Below are 18,971 nucleotides of genomic sequence, written 5' to 3' on the forward strand. Positions count from 1 at the left end.
ATTCTTTTAGTTTCCTTCGAAACTTTAGACATTTTTGAAGTTTGCTTTTGTTCTAAGTTATGGTTTATCCTGGGACATTTTCCATTGGCACTTGAAAATAAGGTAACCTGTGTTGTTGGGTGGAGTGTCCTATAAATGTCTGTTAGATCCTGTTTGTCAATGGTGTTGCGTTTTTCTCCATGTTCTGATTTTCTGTGTAACTGGTCTATCAACTGTTGTGAGAGGGTTTGAAATATCCAACTATAACTGTGTACTTGTTTTTACTTTCAGTTCTATCAGTTTTTGCTTCACATATTTTGCAACTGTGATGTTTGCTGCATAAACATCTGACATTCTTATATCTTCTTGGTGGACTGGCTCTTTTATTATTATGTAGCGTCCCTCTCTGTCTCTGGTAACTCTCTGTGCTATGATGTCTATTTATCTGATATTAATATAGCCACTTTTGCTTTCTTTGATTAGTGTTAGCACAATATATTTTTTTTCTAGGTGTTACTAAAACAACTAAAAAAGGCTAGAGACACACCCCAAAATGGCATAGATAAATCAAAATGATATTCTAAAAAAATGCTCAAGTAACATATAGTAAGTCAAGGAAGAGAAAACAGAAGTGAAAAATGGAGAAAACAAACAGAAACCAAAAAAAAGATAGAGTCTTAAGCCCTATCATATCAATAAAAGACAGAGATCATCAGAGTGGATTAAAAACATGAACCAACTCTGTGCTATCCACGGAATCATACACATAGACAGAAATTAAATGGATGGAAAATATATATATGAGAGAGAGAGAGGCAGAGAGAGCTTATCACAGTCTCACAGTCTACTGGCATGACAGTTTGAGTTAGCGTTTATTTCTTTTTACCCTTCTCTGTTTACAATATAATTATTTTAGATATTTTTCTGTATGTATTTAAAATCACATGAGACAGTATTATTTTTGCCTCAATTGTTAAACATAATTTAGAAAATTAAAAGGAGGAAAATAGTTTCAATTTACTATTTTTGCTTATTGTATTGTTTCTTACTTCCTGATGTTCCATGGTTCCTTCTTTCATTGCTTCTTTTCTGTTTATAGAACCTCTTATTTTTTATAAGTTTTATTTATTTAAGTAATCTCTACACCCAACAGGGGCTTGAACTTATGACCCCTGAGATCAAGAGTCACATGCTCGGGGCACCTGGTTGACTCAGGCAGTTAAGAGTCTGACTCCTGATTTCAGCTCTCAGTTCAGGGTTCAAGCCCCATGTCGGGCTCCATGCTCACAGTGTGGAACCTGCTTGGGATTCTCTCTCTCTCCACCTTTCTCTCTCTGCCCCTCCCCCACTCCTTCTCTCTCTCTCTCTCTCTCTCTCTCTCTCTCTCTCAAAATAACCAAATAATCTTTTTTTTTTTAATTTTTTTTTCAACGTTTTTTTATTTACTTTTGGGACAGAGAGAGACAGAGCATGAACGGGGGAGGGGCAGAGAGAGAGGGAGACACAGAATTGGAAACAGGCTCCAGGCTCTGAGCCATTAACCCAGAGCCCGACGCGGGGCTCGAACTTACGGAGGACCGCGAGATCGTGACCTGGCTGAAGTCAGACGCTTAACCGACTGCGCCACCCAGGCGCCCCCCAAATAATCTTTTTAAAAAAAGTCACATGCTCTTCCAACTGAGCCATCCAGGTGTCCCCTATAGAACTTCTTTTAGCCATTCCTTCTTTTTTTTTTTAAGTTTTTATTTATTTTGAGAGAGAGTGAGAGAGAGCACAAGCAGGGGAGGGGTAGAGAGAGAAGGGGAGAGTGGATCGAAGTGGGCTCTCTGCTTGGACAGCAGAAAGCCTGTTGTGGGGCTCGAACCCTCCAACTGTGAGATCATGACCTGAGCCAAGGCAGTCGCTTAACCAACTGAGCCATCCAGGCGCCCCTAGCCATTCCTTTAGTGTAGGTCTTATGGTGGTAAATCCTGTTGGTTTTTCTTCATCTAAGAATTTAGATTAATTTCCCCTTAATTTCTGAAGAATGTTTTCACTGGATATCGGAATTTGGGCGATGGGGGCTTTTTCCCTCCAAAACACTTGAAAATATGTTCCTTCCTTCTGGCACCATGGTTTCTGATGAGAAATCTGCTGTAATTTGAATTAATTTTCCCATATAGTAAAGGTATTATTTCCTTCTCATGGCTTTCACATTCTTTTTGCATTTTAATTTTCAGAATTTTGTCTTTAATTTTCAGAATTTGAATTATGATGTATCTTGGTTTGGATTTCTTCAGGTTATGCTGTTTGTCATTCAGCTTCTTGAATCTGTAGGTCTATGTCTTTTGCCAAATTTAGGAAATCTTCAGCTATTATTCCTTTGAGTACTTTTCCAGCCCTTCCCTCTTTCTCCTTTCCTTCCGGGACTTCAATGACACAAATGTTAAATCTTTTGTTACAGTCCCAAAGGTCCCTGATGCTCTCTTCCTCCTCCTCCACTTCCTCCTCCCCGCCTCCTCCTCCTCCTTCCCCTTCTGTCTATTTTTGCTCTGTTGTTTAGATTCAGTTAATTTCTCTTTTTTTCTCAAGATTTATTTTCAAGTAATCACTACACCCAGTGTGGGACTCAAACCCAAAACTCCGAAAACAAGTCACATGCTCCACTGACTGAGCCAGCCAGGCACCCCTAGATTCAGTTAATTTCTATTGTTCTATCTTACGGGTCACCTAATCTTTCCTCTGTCCCCTCCATTCTACTGTTGAGACCATCTCTTGAGATTTTTATTTCAGTAATTGTATTTCCCAGTTCTAATATTTCCATTTGGTTGTTGATATGTTCTATTTCGTTGCTGCGACTATCTGATGAGGCTTTCTATTGCTTTATTTGTTTCAAGTACATTTATAATTACTCATTGAAATACTTTTATGATGTCTGTTTTAAAATCTTTTTCAGATCATTTAAACATCACTATCGTATCAGTGAAGAGTCTAGTGATTGGCTTTTTTTTTTTTTCGTTAAGTTTGAGATTCTCCTGGTTCTTGGTATCATGAGTGATTTTTTTTAATGGAAACTTGACCATTTGGGGTATTATATTATGAGACTCTGGATCTTATTTAAACCTTATCTTAGCTAACTTAGTATCTGTGATACTGTCTCCTCAGAGGAAGCGAGTGTGTGTGTGTGCGTGTGTGTGTGTGTGTGTGTGTGTGTGTGTGTGTGTGGCGGGGGGGGGGGCAGCGTGCACTGTAGCCACTGTTAATAGCCAAGTGAGGGAAGTGCTCCTCGTTACTGCTGGGTAGGAGGTAGGAGGCAGAGGTAGGAGTGCTGGCTCCCCACTAGGCCTCCATGGATAATCACCTTGGCTGGGAGGATAGGAGTCTCTCATTTCTACTCTCCATATGAACTTCACTGATGCTACTGGTGGGGAGGCAGGGACAGGTGGTAGCTTCATTGCCACTGGGTGGTGGTGAAAGTCCTAAATTTCCATTTGGCCTTCTCTTAAACACCACCATAGCAGGAGCGGGGAGGGGTGAGTTGTTACTGCTGAATGAGGAAGTTCAGGCTCCCTAGGTATTCCCCAAAGATACTGCAGGGTGGTGGGGGGGAGGGGGCGCTCCTTACTGGCAAGTGGAGATGAAAACGCTAGTTCCCTACTAGGCGTCCTCTGACATAATCCCAGTAGCGAGGTTGCATTTCCTCTTTATGGCCTAGTGAGCATCTAAATCTAAATCTATGCTTCCCATAAGGCCTTTCCCAGCATGGATGAAGGTGGTGCCATTGATTTTTATGTAGTGTTTGACTGTATTAAAGCCATATTGTCTACAAGTCTTTTGTTTTGCCAGGCTGGCCCTTTTCTGGTCCTTTCTAGCTTTTGGCTAGAGTAAGTTTTTTTTTTTTTTTTTTTTTTGGAGGCGGGGTCTGTTCTTGTTAGCCTTTTCTGGATTTCCAGCTTCTTCAGCTCCAAATATAATATATATAAGGCATAGAGAAAATCCAGGGGAATCCCACCATACCATTCCTGAGGCCCCCAGCTGGTCTGCTTTTAGTTTTCTTACGCTTGTTTTATATCTAATGTCCAGTGTTTTTTTAGTTGAGCTTATCGGAAAGAATAGGGATGAGTATGTCTGCTTTGCCTTCCTGGAAGCAGGAGTCTGCGTGTCTGCACATGTCACACAGCTGGACTTTGTGTTTCACCCGATCTGAGAGTCTTTCACTTTTAATGATAGGTTCGCCTCATTTGTGTAATTGGTCCTAATCCTGACATTCAGTGTTATGTGTCCTGCGAAGCCACTTTCACAAATAACATATTCATCAAGCTATTGTCGACAGGCTGTTCCTAGTTACCCTTCCTATCAGGCAAGCGTTTTAAGAACACAGCAAGTTGCTAGCATCTGGTTGAGAATTCTTGCATCCATGTTCATCAGGGATATTGGCCTGAAGTTCTTTGTTTTTTTTTGTGGGGTCTCTGTCTGGTTTGGGAATCAAAGTAATGCTGGCTTCATAGAATGGGTCTGGAAGTTTTCCTTCCATTTCTACTTTTTGAAGCAGCTTGAGAAGGATAGATATTATCTCTGATTTAAATGTCTGATAGATGGGGCGCCTGGGTGGCTTGGTCGGTTAAGTGTCCGACTTCAGCTCAGGTCATGATCTCACGGTCCGTGGGTTCGATCCCCGCATCGGGCTCTGTGCTGACAGCTCAGAGCCTGGAGCCTGTTTCAGATTCTGTGTCTCCCTCTCTGTGACCTCCCCCGTTCATGCTCTGTCTCTGTCTCAAAAATAAATAAACGTTAAAAAAAAAAATGTCTGATAGAATTCCAGAAATGGAAAAACATTCCATGCTCATGGACTGGAAGAATAAATATTGTTAAAATGTCAATACTACCCAAAGCAATCTATACATTCAATACAATCCCAATCAAAATTGCACCAGCATTCTTCTTGAAGCTAGAACAAACAATCCTAAAATTTGTATGGAACCACAAAACACCACGAATAGCCAAGGTAATACTGAAGTAATACTGAAGTTATTTCTCAAAATAATACCGAAGAAGAAAACCAAAGCGGGAGGCATCACAATCCCAGGCTTTAGCCTCTACTACAAAGCTGTAATCATCAAGACAGTATGGTATTGGTATAAAAACAGACACACAGGGGCGCCTGGGTGGCACAGTCGGTTAAGCGTCCGACTTCAGCCAGGTCACGATCTCGCGGTCCGGGAGTTCGAGCCCCGCGTCAGGCTCTGGGCTGATGGCTCAGAGCCTGGAGCCTGTTTCCGATTCTGTGTCTCCCTCTCTCTCTGCCCCTCCCCCATTCATGCTCTGTCTCTCTCTCTGTCCCAAAAATAAATAAACGTTGAAAAAAAAAATTAAAAAAAAAAAACAGACACACAGACCAATGGAATAGAATAGAGAATCCAGAATTGGACCCACAAATGTATGGCCAACCAATATTTGACAAAGCAGGAAAGAGTATCCAATGGAAAACAGACAGTCTCTTTAGCAAATGGTGCTGGGAGAACTGGACAGCAGCATGCAGAAGAATGAAACTAGACCACTTTCTGACACCATACACAAAAATAAATTCATAATGGATGAAAGACCTAAATGTGAGACAGGAAACCACCAAAACTCTAGAGGAGAAAGCAGACAACAACCTCTTTGACCTCAGCCGCAGCAATTTTTTATTCGACAACATCTCCAAAGGCAAGGGAATTAAAAGCAAAAATGAACTATTGGGACCTCATCAAGATAAAAAAACTTCTGCACTGCAAAGGAAACCATCGATAAAACTAAAAGGCAACCGACAGAATGGGAAAAGATATTTGCAAATGATATATCAGATAAAGGGCTAGTATCCAAAACCTGTAGAGAATTCACCAAACTCCACAGTCGAGAAACAAATAATCCAGTAAAGAAATGGGCAGAAGACATGAATAGACACTTTTCCAGAGAAGACATCCAGATGGCTAACAGACACATGAAACGATGCTCAACGTCACTCATCATAAGGGAAATACAAATCAAAGCCACACTGAGACACCACCTCACACCGGTCCGAGCGGCTAAAATGAACAAATCAGGAAACTACAGATGCTGGCGAGGATGTGGAGAAACAAGAATCCTCTTGCACTGTTGGTGGGAATGAAAACTGGTGCAGCCGCTCTGGAAAACAGTGTGGAGGTTCCTCAGAAAATTAAAAATAGAACTACCCTATGACCCAGCAATAGCACTGCTAGGAATTTACCCAAGGGATACAGGAGTGCTGATGCATAGGGGCATATGTACCCCTATGTTTATAGCAGTGCTTTCAACAATAGCCAAATCATGGAAAGAGCCTAAGTGTCCATCAACTGAGGAATGGATAAAGAAGATGTGGTTTATATACACAGTGGAATACTACTTGGCAATGAGAAAGAATAAAATCATGCCATTTGCAGCAACGTGGATGGAACTGGAGGGTGTTATGCTAAATGAAATAAGTCAGTCAGAGAAAGACAGATATCGTACGTTTTCACTTAAATGTGGATCTTGAGACACTTAACAGAAGACCATGGGGGAAGCGAAGGGGGAAAAAAAGTTACAGAGAGGGAGGGAGGCACAAGAGACTCTTAAATACAGAGAACAAACTGAGGGTGAATGGGGGCGGGTGGGGGAGAGAGGAAAATGGATGACAGGCATTGACGAAGGCACTTGTTGGGATGAACACTGGGTGTTGTATTTGAGCCAATTCGACAATAAATTATATTAAAAAAAAAAAAAGAACGCAGCAAGTTGCTTCATCCCATCCTGTCCTTTAAATAGTCCTGGAAGAGACGAAGGTGGAAAGATCCTCTTAAAGGTGAACACATTCCGTCAGAAGAACTTGAGAAGCAGCAGCAACTGCGTGACTGCTGCCTTCATGCTGGCCATTGTCCTGGCATTTATTCCCAAACGGGTTTCCCTTCTCCTTCTTCCCTTTCTCCTTTGGGAATAGATCTAACCAATCTCTTTCTTTCTTCCCCATCTCAAAGTTGATATCCATGGTGGGTGTGAGTGTGTTTGAGTAGACTTGAGAACACTGTAAAATTAACCAGAAACAGAGTGGCTAAAATTAGAAAGGGCGAGAGGGAGAGTTGAGAAGGTGTGGGGAACAGAAATCTTCAAGCCTCATGACACGTCCAGTTTTCAGTCAGCAAACGTGACTGGCTGCAGGCAGGGTGGCTGCCTAAGCGGGAGTGCTGAACTCTGTTACCTTCATCAGCCTGGGCCAGCGTGACACCCACATAACCTTAGTGCTAATGTCCCCTTCATTGTGTGCTGGGAAATCTGTCATCCCCCCAGCCTCTTGGTAATTCTGTTAACGTATGGTAGCCTACATTCGTATCACCGGAACCCCCTGACAGAGTTTCTTCATAGTCTGGGTATGTCACTCAAGAAAAGTCTCCTGGGCACATTAGCATCTTGACCTTTTTATTTAAACGATAAAATAACAAGTTTGGGCTGGGCCCCGTTCGCTCCTCTCACTTTCGTCCCCTAGGGCCAGATTTTGCTCTCATTTTCCCACAGATGGCTTTTACCAAATCCTTCCATTTTTCTTATTTGTCTCAAGTGATTTCCTCTTCTGCTCTCCGCCCTGTCGTCTAGAACGGCCTGAAATGAAATCTGTGCCCCAGAGCTGCGCACCGGAGAAATGGAGGGCAGAGCACTCAGGGAGGGACACTCCTGCACTCGTCCTCTGCCAGACTCGCGGGGCCAGAAATTCCCAGCAGATTGTGTCCTCCATTCGGGGAAAGTCACTGCTTTTCTGAACACTGGGATGTCTGCTTTCCAGCTGGTTCTCCACTTGGATGTTTATTTAGATGCTCGACAAACAAGTATCAAGGGGCGGAGCCGGGGTGATGTCCTCACAAAGGGCTGCCGCCCACCGTGTGATCGGATGATCCTCTTAGGTGATCAGGCCCATGTAACGCTTGCACTTGATAGCGTGAGCCTGGAAAGACACAGGTCCATTTCCCCCAACAGGAGAGCTTTGTATGAGTGTGAGTGCTGAGCTCTCTCAACTTTGTCAGACCCTTAGAGCACAGAGCACGTTCCCCTATTGTAGGTTAGGGAAATCCCTCTGCCTTTTTCCTCTTAATTTCCCAACGCTCATCTCTTGCTCTGTGCTTGGCCCCTGGTCTTGGAGACCATGCTCTCAGAACTATTCTAGAGCAACTGTCGGCTGAGCATGGCTTCTGCTGCATTCCCTCTGAGAGACGCCTCATTTTGACATTAACCTTTGGAAGTCAGGGAAGTCTTCCACGCCGAAGGAAAGAATGCTGAATGGCGCAATGAGGAAACACGCACAGTGCAACGAGAATGGAAGCTTCTGGATACCCCTCCCCTTGAGAGACAGCTGTCTGGTCCCGCTGCTCTGGCAGCCAGCTCTCAAGGCATGCATCAGTGCACCTGAAACACTCTATAAATGGAAAGCTCAGAGCATAACTCACACTGACCCCACCAGTAAGCACAGCAGAACCCACACAGTTGGCTAAATTTAATCTCTTACAGAGACATAGAGACTTAGCTCAAATGCCACCTCCTCCGAAGTCCTCTTGAAACCCATGTTGAGCTGGGCACCCCAGCTGAGTGTTCCATCAGCACCCTGAGTTTCTTCCCTCTCAGCGCTTAGCCCACCCCAACACGCTTGCATGTTCTGAAGTACCTTCCACACCTTAGTAGTCAGGGAGCTACCTAAGGATGAGGGCCAGGTCTTATTGGTATTAGCACCCCCAGAGCCTAGCACGGTGCCTGGCACAAAATAGGCATTCACAAACGTTTACGAAGAGGGACTGTGATAGGTATCCGCAGACAGTCACCAAAATAACCCTTCTGTTGACTTACGGCGAAGCCTGAAATCCTACCATTAGGTATGTGTTCCTTTGGGTTAGAAAGTTAGTCCTATGCACCAAAGATCCCTTCCCACAATTAGTGTTTCATTGGGTGGGATAATCATCACTGAGATTGTGGGGGGCAGGTTTGAGATGAGCCCCCTCAGAACCTTGGCACTGACTTGGAGCTTGTGACGAGGGTACCGGGATTGAAGAGGGGGAAGGCATGCCGGGGCATCGATGGCCCACACGGGTACAGGCACGAGAGAAAACCACCTATTGCCAGAACACTAGGTCTGAAACTTGATTGCTATATCCCTAGTAGTTCTGGTCCTTTATTAAACATAAAAACAAACAAACAAACAAACAAACAAACCAGAAACCTATTCTTCAAGTGAGCCAGGTACTAGAAAAACACTACCTGCTTTTTTTGGTACTTGTGGAGCAACTTCTCTTAGAAATACTGTCAGCCACATGCTTACTTCTCTCCACGAGGCCCCGGCTTGCGAGCAGCGGAGAAGGCGGCAGGAAAGCAACAGGGGCTACACGGACCGAAGTTCAACACTGCAGACCCCCGCCACCCTTCAACAATCTGTGCCAAAGGATTTCCGACAGGGATTGACGCTGTTCACCCCGGATGGGGTTTGGAGATGCAGTCAGGCCCCAAGTGAGAATGCTGTTCCTTCTGTGTGGGAGGCCTGCTCCCAGGACCAGCCCCAGATGACGGAGCGGTGGCCGTGGGCACGCGTAGCACACACACAGGATGTTTGCTCTGCTGGTTGCCCAGGGGCCTAGGGCGCTCTCAAAGGCAAGGGGCTATGACAGGGTGGGTCCATAGGCATTAAAAAGCCCTCCCGCAGAAAGGAGGGCACCACTGTCCTCCCCGCGCTCGGTGGGAGGTACTTGGCTGCTAGGTCGGGTGCTTAAACTAGCTACCACCTACACGTGTTGAGAAAAGCAAGAAAGAGCAGTTAGAATGCAGGAAAAAGGGAAAAACCCCACCTCGCCCACTTGACAGGTTCAAACTGCTGCTTGCCAGCCGCCTGCGAGGCAGGGACAGTCCCCTGCGAACGCTCTGCTTAGATACTGGGGTTGCCGTGGCGAGCACCCCATCAGAGCTGAAGCGGCTGCGGCCTTGCCTACAGGGCAAGAGCTGACAGACAGACCCTGCAAGGACACCTCGGCCATTCCAGAAGCCGAATGGCTCCGTGTCTGCCCCTTGAGCCCAGCGACGTGGAGGGGAGTGAGCAGGGTAAAGAGGGGACTGTGAGAGAAGTGAAGCAGAAAGACTCTTTGTGACAATGACAATTTAAGGAACACTAGACAACCGGCCTGCTGGGTGTTTCTAAACCTTCTGCGGGGAGGTGAGTCAGTGGAGCGGTCATGTGGAAAATCCCCTTTCTCCTCAACGCATCCCCATTCCCAGGCTAAGCTAAACACTCGTTCGGGCCAGGCCAGGACCCCACCAGGCTAGGAGAAAACGCCTGTTTCTGGGAAGCAGCTGGATTTGAGTACCCTGGGAGGACTGACAGGTTGGGTCACGCCACTCACTTGACAGCTTTTGGTTTCAAGGAGGACTCAAGGGTGTCCAAGTTGCTAGCACATCATTAGACAGAGAAAGGGCTCGATCGGGCCAGATCACAGTGGGGGGAGGGGGTGGCACGTGGCAGGGAGCCTGGGCACCCCCCTCTTTCCACAGCTGTCCGGTTGCCCCTGTGCATTTGGGGGGCAATATTAATACTTGGCGGCTGGGGGGGGGGTGCGTGGGTGGCTCAGTCGGTTGAGCGTCCGACTTCAGCTCAGGTCAGGATCTCGCGTTCCGTGGGTTCGAGCCCCGCGTCGGGCTCTGGGCTGACGGCTCGGAGCCTGGAGCCTGCTTCCGATTCTGTGTCTCCCTCTCTCTCTGACCCTCCCCCGTTCATGCTCTGTCTCTCTCTGTCTCAAAAATAAATAAATGTTAAAAAAAAAAATTAAAAAAAGAAAATACTCGGCAGCTGGTAAGCAATGCTAAGGAGGCTTCCGGCAGCACTCCAGCCAGCACACCTGTGGGCAGGGGCGACTTCCCGGGGAATCGGCTCTGTGGCTTTTCTCGACTTTGGCCTCGGCACCTGGCAACCGTGTCCACCGACTCTGGTGGGCCCCTGCACGTGCCAGCCGGACGGCCAGCAGCTATTAAAACTGCTCTGCTTGTGTCCTCAGACCGAGGCGTCACCCGCCTTGCCACAGACAGTCAGCCCCTCCTGCCAGCACTCCACGGAGGATGAGCTGGGGCATCGTTGCTGCTGGCACCACAGTCCTGCAAAAGGTCTGCAGTTTGGGGAGATGCGATTCAAGATGTGCTATTTATCTTCATGCAGGCAGCTCGGTCCTTGTTACTGTTTTCTGCAGTACACGTGGTATGATATCGGATCTCCCCCACAGAAAGGGCTACCTTGAACTTCACGTGGTACCTCTAGCTAGAGCCCTTCGTCAGAGAGGTCCACCCAGGCCTCTGCCGGGGGCTGCGGTGGGAGGAATGTGCCAGGTACCCACTCAGCATCACTGGAGTGAGGAAGCCTTGTTCTACTGTCTTGCTCCAGTTGTAACAGACCAGGCAAAGCTTCTTCCACTAGCTCTTGTCTCCTGATCCGGGAAAGCAGCGTTTACCAGGAAGGGCCACCTTCCGCTGCACATCCTTCCTGCTTTTCCAAGGGAAGCGGGGGAGGCACGGCAGGTGATTGCCTCAGGAAGTTTCCGTCCCAGTGAGGATCCTTGCTGGGGCTGCTGTCTCCTACCCAAATTGGAAATGACTGCTGCCAGGTGTGTAAGAAACTCCCTGGAGGACGGAATGAGGAAGTGTGATCGTTTATGTGTGATTTAGAAAATGAAGGTCCAAATGCAGATTGGCAGCGAGAGGTCTGTCTTCCTGCCAACTTCCATCACCGAAAGGAGGGCGCGATCTTTAAGAAGTGACAATTGTGGGGGGGAGGGAGTGGGGACAAGGAGCATCTGGACCAACTCTGAGAGGGATGCCTCATAGGCAAGCTTGATCCATTTGATTTAAAGAAGGGACTTCGGACTTGATGCAGAAATAGGCTAATCAAATGCCCTGATGTGCCTGGGGCCGTCCCATTTTATGCCAGCCACCCAAGTTTAATTTTCAGTGGTGCCTCCTTTCGCTTTCAGAAAAGTCCAGACATGGCTGATAGGTTCTATGATCACCCTAGGCCAAAGGAGAGGAAAAGAGAGAGAGAAAGAGAGAGTGAGTTACGGCTGGACATGAATCCAGAAGAGCGACAAGTAGGACGTGGGATTCTGAGAAAGTTCGTTTTGCTGAGCCTGAAGGAAGGGCAGGCAGTAGAGGTTGGCTCATTCTCAAGCATGTTTAGAGTCACGGGCTGGCGGGCAATGTCGGGGCATAGATTGAGAGGGTGGATGCTGGAAGGGTCTCCCGGGCAATCTAATTCACTTCCGCTTTCACCACAAGGGGACACTGGGCTAAAAGAGAGAGGTGACCTGTCTGTGATCACACCGGGTTCCCAGCAAAGTGGGAACCAGACTTGTCCCTGGAGGGTCAAGCCCAGGTGCTGTGTTCTGGGTGAGAGGGAACGGGATGTCTCTGAGGGCTGCTGCCGGGGATTAATAGCTACATGGCAGGTGACGTGGCAGCTCCCGAGCAGGGGGAGTCACAGGCCTTGCTGTGGTTCCGGGGCTGAGGAGGAAGGACAGAGACAGGTGAGGGCCACATCGGCTGGGCACGAGTGGGTGTGGGACTGGAGGGCAGGTCTGGAGCCACAACAGAGTGGTGGGTGGAGTCGAGGGGTAACCCAGCTCTCCAGGGCAGTGCCTGCAAGGGGCCGAAGAGATGAACTGGTCAGTAGAACGAAGAACCAGTGAAGAAACAGGCTGGTATGGACATGAATGGGGTCAGATAAGTAATTTATAGAACTGACATCTTTTCTTTGGTTCAGATTGTAGTGAAACCGAACAGAGAGGCAAACCCTGATAACAGTTGTCTTATCTCTTGACATCTCCTTCCCACCCCCTTAACAGGGCTGCAGTGGTGGGAAAATCGCAAGTCAGTAAGAGCCCTGACCTCTGCTTGGTAGATGGGGAAACTGAATCATGGAGAAGCCAGCTCCCTTCCGTCTTATGGTGCTCTCTGCAGATGGGGTGTGATTAACAACAAGCCGCAAGAGCGGTTCCACCAGCCAGCCACAACAGTACATTCTGTGGTTTCATTGCAGTCTGACCTCCCATGCGGCTCGGGTGTGGTGGAGGGGGCGAGGTGGTAGACTTTTCTGTGAATCTGCTCATCTGGATGGAAGTCCCGGCAAGAGGCCCAGCTCGAGGCTCCAGAGACGTGGCTTTCGGTCCCCGTTCTGCTGCCTGCTAACTAGCGGTGCGGAGATGGAGCGTCGCTTCTCCTCCCTCGCCGACTCTTCCTGGTGGTCAGATGAAGCCTCTGGTCTCGGCCACCTCCCAAGTCTCAACCTCTGGCTCTGTTTTTCCAGGGATATCTGACCTTGGCTCAAGCGGTATCTGACCTTGGCTGGGCACCCTCACAGCTCTGAATGAGATCGTTGGCCTTAGATCTTAATGATCTCTGACAACGTAGGGATACACAGTATCCAATGTTGACAATGTAGGGATAACAAGGCACTGCGTGCAAAGTATCGTTAAAAAAAAAAACAACAGCATATTTGGTTCAGATTTACAGTTTTTGCCTCCAGCAACCTTTCACCCAATGACGCCGAATGAACTGTCGAAGTTTATGGCCGACCATCTTCAAAGTGAATGGCTCACCCCCGTAAACATATCCTGGACTGCAGGCTGGTTGTAGCTGGAATGATCTACTGTCACCCCGAGCCAGTTCTCCCACATAACATCTACAAAAATCCTGCACGCCACTGTCACACCCACATGGTGCTCTCTGATATGTGACATTAGAAACCTCAGTCTCCTGAAAAAAAATCATACAGTAGTTTCAGTATATATGAACCGAGCACGCATTTTGTTCAGTGAAACTTCTTTGATGTTGCCTGTTCAAATACCTGCAGATATTGAGAAAACACCCACAGACGTCGTCCTCGGCTGCCACCGTACGGTTTGCAGAAACCAACAGGGAAGGCATGAAATACCGAAGGTCACTGGAGATCGTGCACCTTCCAGGACACCTCAGGCTCTCTGAACCCTCCTCTACCACCTGCAACTGCTAGTATCTGAGCGAATGCTCCAGAGAAGCCGGCCGGGGGCAGTAGGAGAGTCAGAAGGAAGGCGAGAAACTGAAAGGAGAAGCAGGATTTTGGTGGTACCGCTTTCCACCCTTACGCTATTGACTTGAAGAAGTTCAGGGTCACTGGGGCATCGCAGGTCCCTGGCGGTACCAAGCAGCACACAGCAGTGCGTTCAGCACACCGAAGCACAGCAGGGAAGGGAAAAAGGGGGATAGATGGATAGGGGAACAACAAGAGGGAAGCAGGAAGGAGCAGATGGCTGGAGAAAACACTGGACAGAGCAGGAAGGAAGGGCCACGAGGCTCCGTGCCCATGTACCTTGAATAGTGACTGGGGGTAAAGAGGTGAGTGTCTGGGGCCCAAGGGCTGCGTCAAGGCCACAGAAACACAGTGTGTATCTGGGAGGAAAGGTCCTTGGGGGAATAGATGTCAGGACAGAAGACTGAGGGCTGACCCTGGATAACCTCAAAACACCGAGAAAAGCTTATATGCCTGCCTGTATGCCAAAGTTGGTACATTGTACCCAGGACTCTGGGGGAGCAGGTCTCCCAGACGGATCCGTTATTTGGTATCGGCACCTCTTTTTTTTTAATTTTTAATTTTTTTTATTTAAAAAACAAATTTTTTTTTAACGTTTATTTATTTTTGAGACAGAGAGAGACAGGGCATGAACAGGGGAGGGGCAGAGAGAGAGGGAGACACAGAATCTGAAACAGGCTCCAGGCTCTGAGCTGTCAGCACAGAGCCCGACACGGGGCTCGAACCCACAGACCGTGAGATCATGACCTGAGCCGAAGTCGGACGCTTAACCGACCAAGCCACCCAGGCGCCCCGGCACCTCTTTATTATAAAATGAACCACACTGAAAGCTTAGGGGAAAAAAAAAAAAGGGCAGACCAAAAATATCACATCTCAGGCAAATGAGCTGGAAATCCCTTAGAGTGACGCCCTCTATTTTTCCGCCCATCTCTAAAGTCGGAGGACACCTGGCATGGTGTTCAGGTGAGAGACGCAATTCCTGGGCCACGTGGTTTCCTGACGGTACGGGATTGAAATGACGTCACGGAAATGCATATGTTTCAAGGTGACTCTAAGTATAGTTTCTGGGTGAAAACACGAGTCTTAGTCATTGGTGGAAAGGTGTTGGCGTGCCTCCGTGACTGGCTGGTGTCTACTCCTCTCTGCCTTCGGAGACAGAGTTTTAATTAAATTCATGCAGGCTGCTGGCCAAGTTTTTCCACGCTTTTGGCTCACCTGGATGTACGACCTACATGTAGGCTATACCACACCTGTGCTCCTTTGTCGCTCAGAGGGAAAGAGTGCAACAGTTACCAAGAAATGGCGAAGCTTGTCTTCCACTCAAGGGCAAAGGCATCTGCGACATGAGATGCCCACTCCAGCGGTTAATATGGACAGTCTCATTTGTGTGGCACTCCCTGTGGTGACGCAAGGGAGGATGTGGCAGACACAGAACGTATGGAGTCCTTTGTCTTCATTAAAAAGTGCAGTGAGAGTCATGGAATTTGGCCAAGCCTCATAAATCTGCTCAGAGAATCAAGATTCTGTCAGATAAGCTTAAATAGGACCAACTGAGCCCTCTGGAGAATTAAAAGAGATTCCCCGCTGGTAGCTGACACCCACTCCCTGTCACTTTGCTGTCCTCCACGGACGGCGGTTGTGCTCATTAACCAGCAACCCTCCTACCCGCTGATGACAAGTTTATCCCCGCGGAGCACTGAATTCAGGGATGATAAATTTACTCCTGCTTGTAAAAATGAAACTCTCCTCAGGGCAATAAAAGTGCTGCGAGCCTTTAAGGAAATCAGTACTTTGTCTGATAACCTACCTTCATTAACAAAGCCTGGTCCTCTTGCTCAGGACAGCTCCTCACTGCCAGCCAGAACTGCTCTAGAGTAACTGGAAGGGAAGAAACAGAAAAGGTGAAGGACCCCCCTTCAGCCCCTGAGGACTCCTGGCATGGAGAAGTGCACTGGAGTTATAACAGATGCAGGGGGGATGCTATGGGTCTTTCCTTGGTGATGGGATAGATAGAGGTCTCCCTGGCCCCGGGGTAGGTCAGGGCCAGCACACAGGGACTTCTCCACCACTGTCAGGCCGGGATGATTACAGCCGAGCACACGGCCATTACCATCAACAAAGCTCTATCCTAAAGCTCTAGGAGGTCCTGGGTGTAGCCACCAATGACCAGCTGGCCCCCCGCGAAGACCATACTAACACCCCAGTTTTGTGTGATCTCCATTATTTAGCGGGCCAACTGCCTTTGTAAACTGGGCAGTGCTAAATGTTCCATCTTGGTGTTCTGTCATGATTCCCATGGATTTAAGGCCTCTCGTGGTGTGAATGTGATAATGGCCCTAGTGTTGACTCAAGCAAATCCCATAAACTCCCCTACGTATTTCAAGTCATGTTTCCCCAATCATCCTTCTCCAGCAGAATGGCAGAGAGAAAACTCAGGAAAGCTTGCAAGAAAATACTTTAAGGGTCCATTTAGATTGGCCATGCTCTAGGAATATTAATGTAGACAATTTACACCAATTACATTCCCTTTCTCCATCACGGTGGCCTAGCTCTCACCAAAAGCCCATGTGTGTGGGCACCCCTTTTTTCTTTTGGTTGTACTAAACACCAAACCACACGCTACCTTCCCTGCATACTGTTTTGACTATATTATTTCACTTTTAAAAATGCTCCCATGAGTCCCTACCGCCCTCAGATTTAAATCCACTTCTTTTGACGGGCATTAAGATTTCAACTTTAGTCAACCATCTAGACGAGCCTATTATTTCTAGACTCAAAGCTGTGTCCGCTCTCTTCCTGCCATAACCGTTCACCACTGTCTGCTGGGCACAGTCCTACCATTTGCCTTTGAGCAGAGCAAAGTTCTTCTACTGGAAGTTTGCAGCCCTGCCCATTCAAAGCCACTGACCACCTCTGGGGTCCCGCCCAACCTGCACAGAGCCCACTGGAGTGGGCAGAGATACACCCAGCTTCATGACTGAGGAAGAGTCTGGTTCCACTAGTCTGACCCCAAGGATGTCCGGATGTCATGTTTACAAATGCAGATATTTTGAAGAGAATTGGATCATCAAGAATGAATTTTCATCAGGAAAGCACTGTCTGGGTAATTTTTTGTTGTGTTCAACGTTACCTAAAAAAATATAAATCTTTAGAGAGTTTTCATCTATGACTAAATTACTCTATGGTTTTAACCGTTATCACTTGTATCTTGTCCTCTTCATTTTTCCCAAGTCTAAAATTTTGCCCTTATCCAGACAAAATGCGCTCAGAACCAACAGAAGGATCGATCGGTGTTGTCCACTTTATATGTATATGCCCATCCAGTCATGGCTAAAGCTGGCTAAGGCCTGCCCCCCCCCCCCCCCCCCCCGGCTAAAGCTCAAATTAATTACATTGAATCTTAAATTATTTTAAACAATTAAAAAAATTTTTAAGAGAGTTAAGAATTAATACGATACTTTCCCCACGAAAGGGGCTCAACAGAAACTCAGCATGAGATAAGAGCCCGACCTATGCGTTCATATGATTGTGGTTTGCTCTCAGCCATGTAGAACACACCAGCCCCTAAAAGACACCAAGCTCTGTTTTGGACTTTTGCGGTGACATTGACCTCTATTGTCCGAGGATGAGTAAAGAATAATCTACAAATTCAGGGGCTAGGTTTTCTTTAAATTTTTTGTAATATTTATTTATTTTTGAGAGACAGAGAGAGACAGAGCATGAGCAGGGGAGGGGCAGACACACACACACACACACACACACACACACACACACACACACAGAATCCACAACAGGCTCCAGGCTCTGAGCCATCAGCACAGAGCCTGATGTGGGGCTCAAACTCACAAGCCATGAGATCATGACATGAGCCAAAGTCGGACACTTAACTGACTGAGCCACCCAGGTGGTCCTGGCTAGGTTTTCTTCAGATAATCTTTTTGGAGGTAGCACTTTCATTTGGTAAAAGTTTATGCTGTGACTTGGAATCTTCTGAGCACAGGCCATGGGAACCTGAATGTTTGTTACTTGCTTCCTTGGGGGGCTCCTAGATTCTCACCCTCACCTCCCCTCCTCTGTGATGACCCCCAGAGCCATACCTCCAGCTGCCTATGGCTGGACTCCACTGCGACACTTTTCGGTGTTCACAAGATGTGGCACCCAGCCAGGTGTAGCTGTTCCTTTGAACCCTGAACATACAATCCAAACCAGTTGACTTCCATGCCTAGCTAACCCTTCCCGGAAGTTTCCCATTTCTTTGTCACCGTCATGCCCCAGCCAGATCTCTGATTCTTCCTTCCTGTCGCTGAGCCTGCTGACCCTTCTTGCACAGTGTCTCCCTGAGGCACCCCTTTCCCACGACACAGGTGCCACTTTGACTCCTGTACAACACTTCTGACTTGTTCCCCAGCCTTGATGCCTGGTCCCCCTCTCCGGTCGCCGTGCCCACTGCCGCCACCACAGGAAAACTAGCACGGCCATTGCTCTGCATACACTGCCTCCCCTCTGCATCTCAGCCCCTCTTCCCTGGTGCAGACCCCCCTCTGCCAGCTCCTCACTATCATTAATCCTCGGCTGGGTCCTCAGACATTCCGTCTTCTTCCCGTCTGCTCAAACCCCACCCCTTTCCTGGGCCCAACCGGTCAAGGCCGAGTCAGACAGACGTCACTGGTGGTCTTCACCACCACTCCCAGCTGCGTGTCCCTGGTCAAGCCACATGCTCTCCCTGAGCCTTAGTTTCCTCACAGTCACCTGCGGAGACTGGTGCCTGCCCAGTGGATGTGGTGTTAGGAAGAAGGGCTGTAGGCCAAGGCACAGTGCCCAGCATGGCCTGGGCCCCCGACCCTGCACCTTTGAGAAGCTTCCGCTTTCCTCACCACGCTTATTTCTTCTCCACTTGATACTTTGG

At 47.7% G+C, this 18,971-nt stretch overlaps 1 protein-coding gene across 1 annotated transcript in view; it reads right to left on the reverse strand.

Moving 5' to 3' along the window:
* The window catches only part of ACOXL (acyl-CoA oxidase like), a 312,998-nt gene that overhangs the window by 45,783 nt on the left and 248,244 nt on the right, over nt 1-18,971 (reverse strand). The window contains exon 17 of the mRNA XM_047854457.1: nt 15,873-15,943. Coding sequence (XP_047710413.1) covers nt 15,873-15,943 — 71 coding nt within the window. The remainder of the gene's footprint in view (nt 1-15,872; nt 15,944-18,971) is intronic.

The sequence above is a fragment of the Prionailurus viverrinus genome, chromosome A3 (assembly GCF_022837055.1).
Source record: "Prionailurus viverrinus isolate Anna chromosome A3, UM_Priviv_1.0, whole genome shotgun sequence".
In the NCBI taxonomy this organism is placed as follows: domain Eukaryota; kingdom Metazoa; phylum Chordata; class Mammalia; order Carnivora; family Felidae; genus Prionailurus; species Prionailurus viverrinus.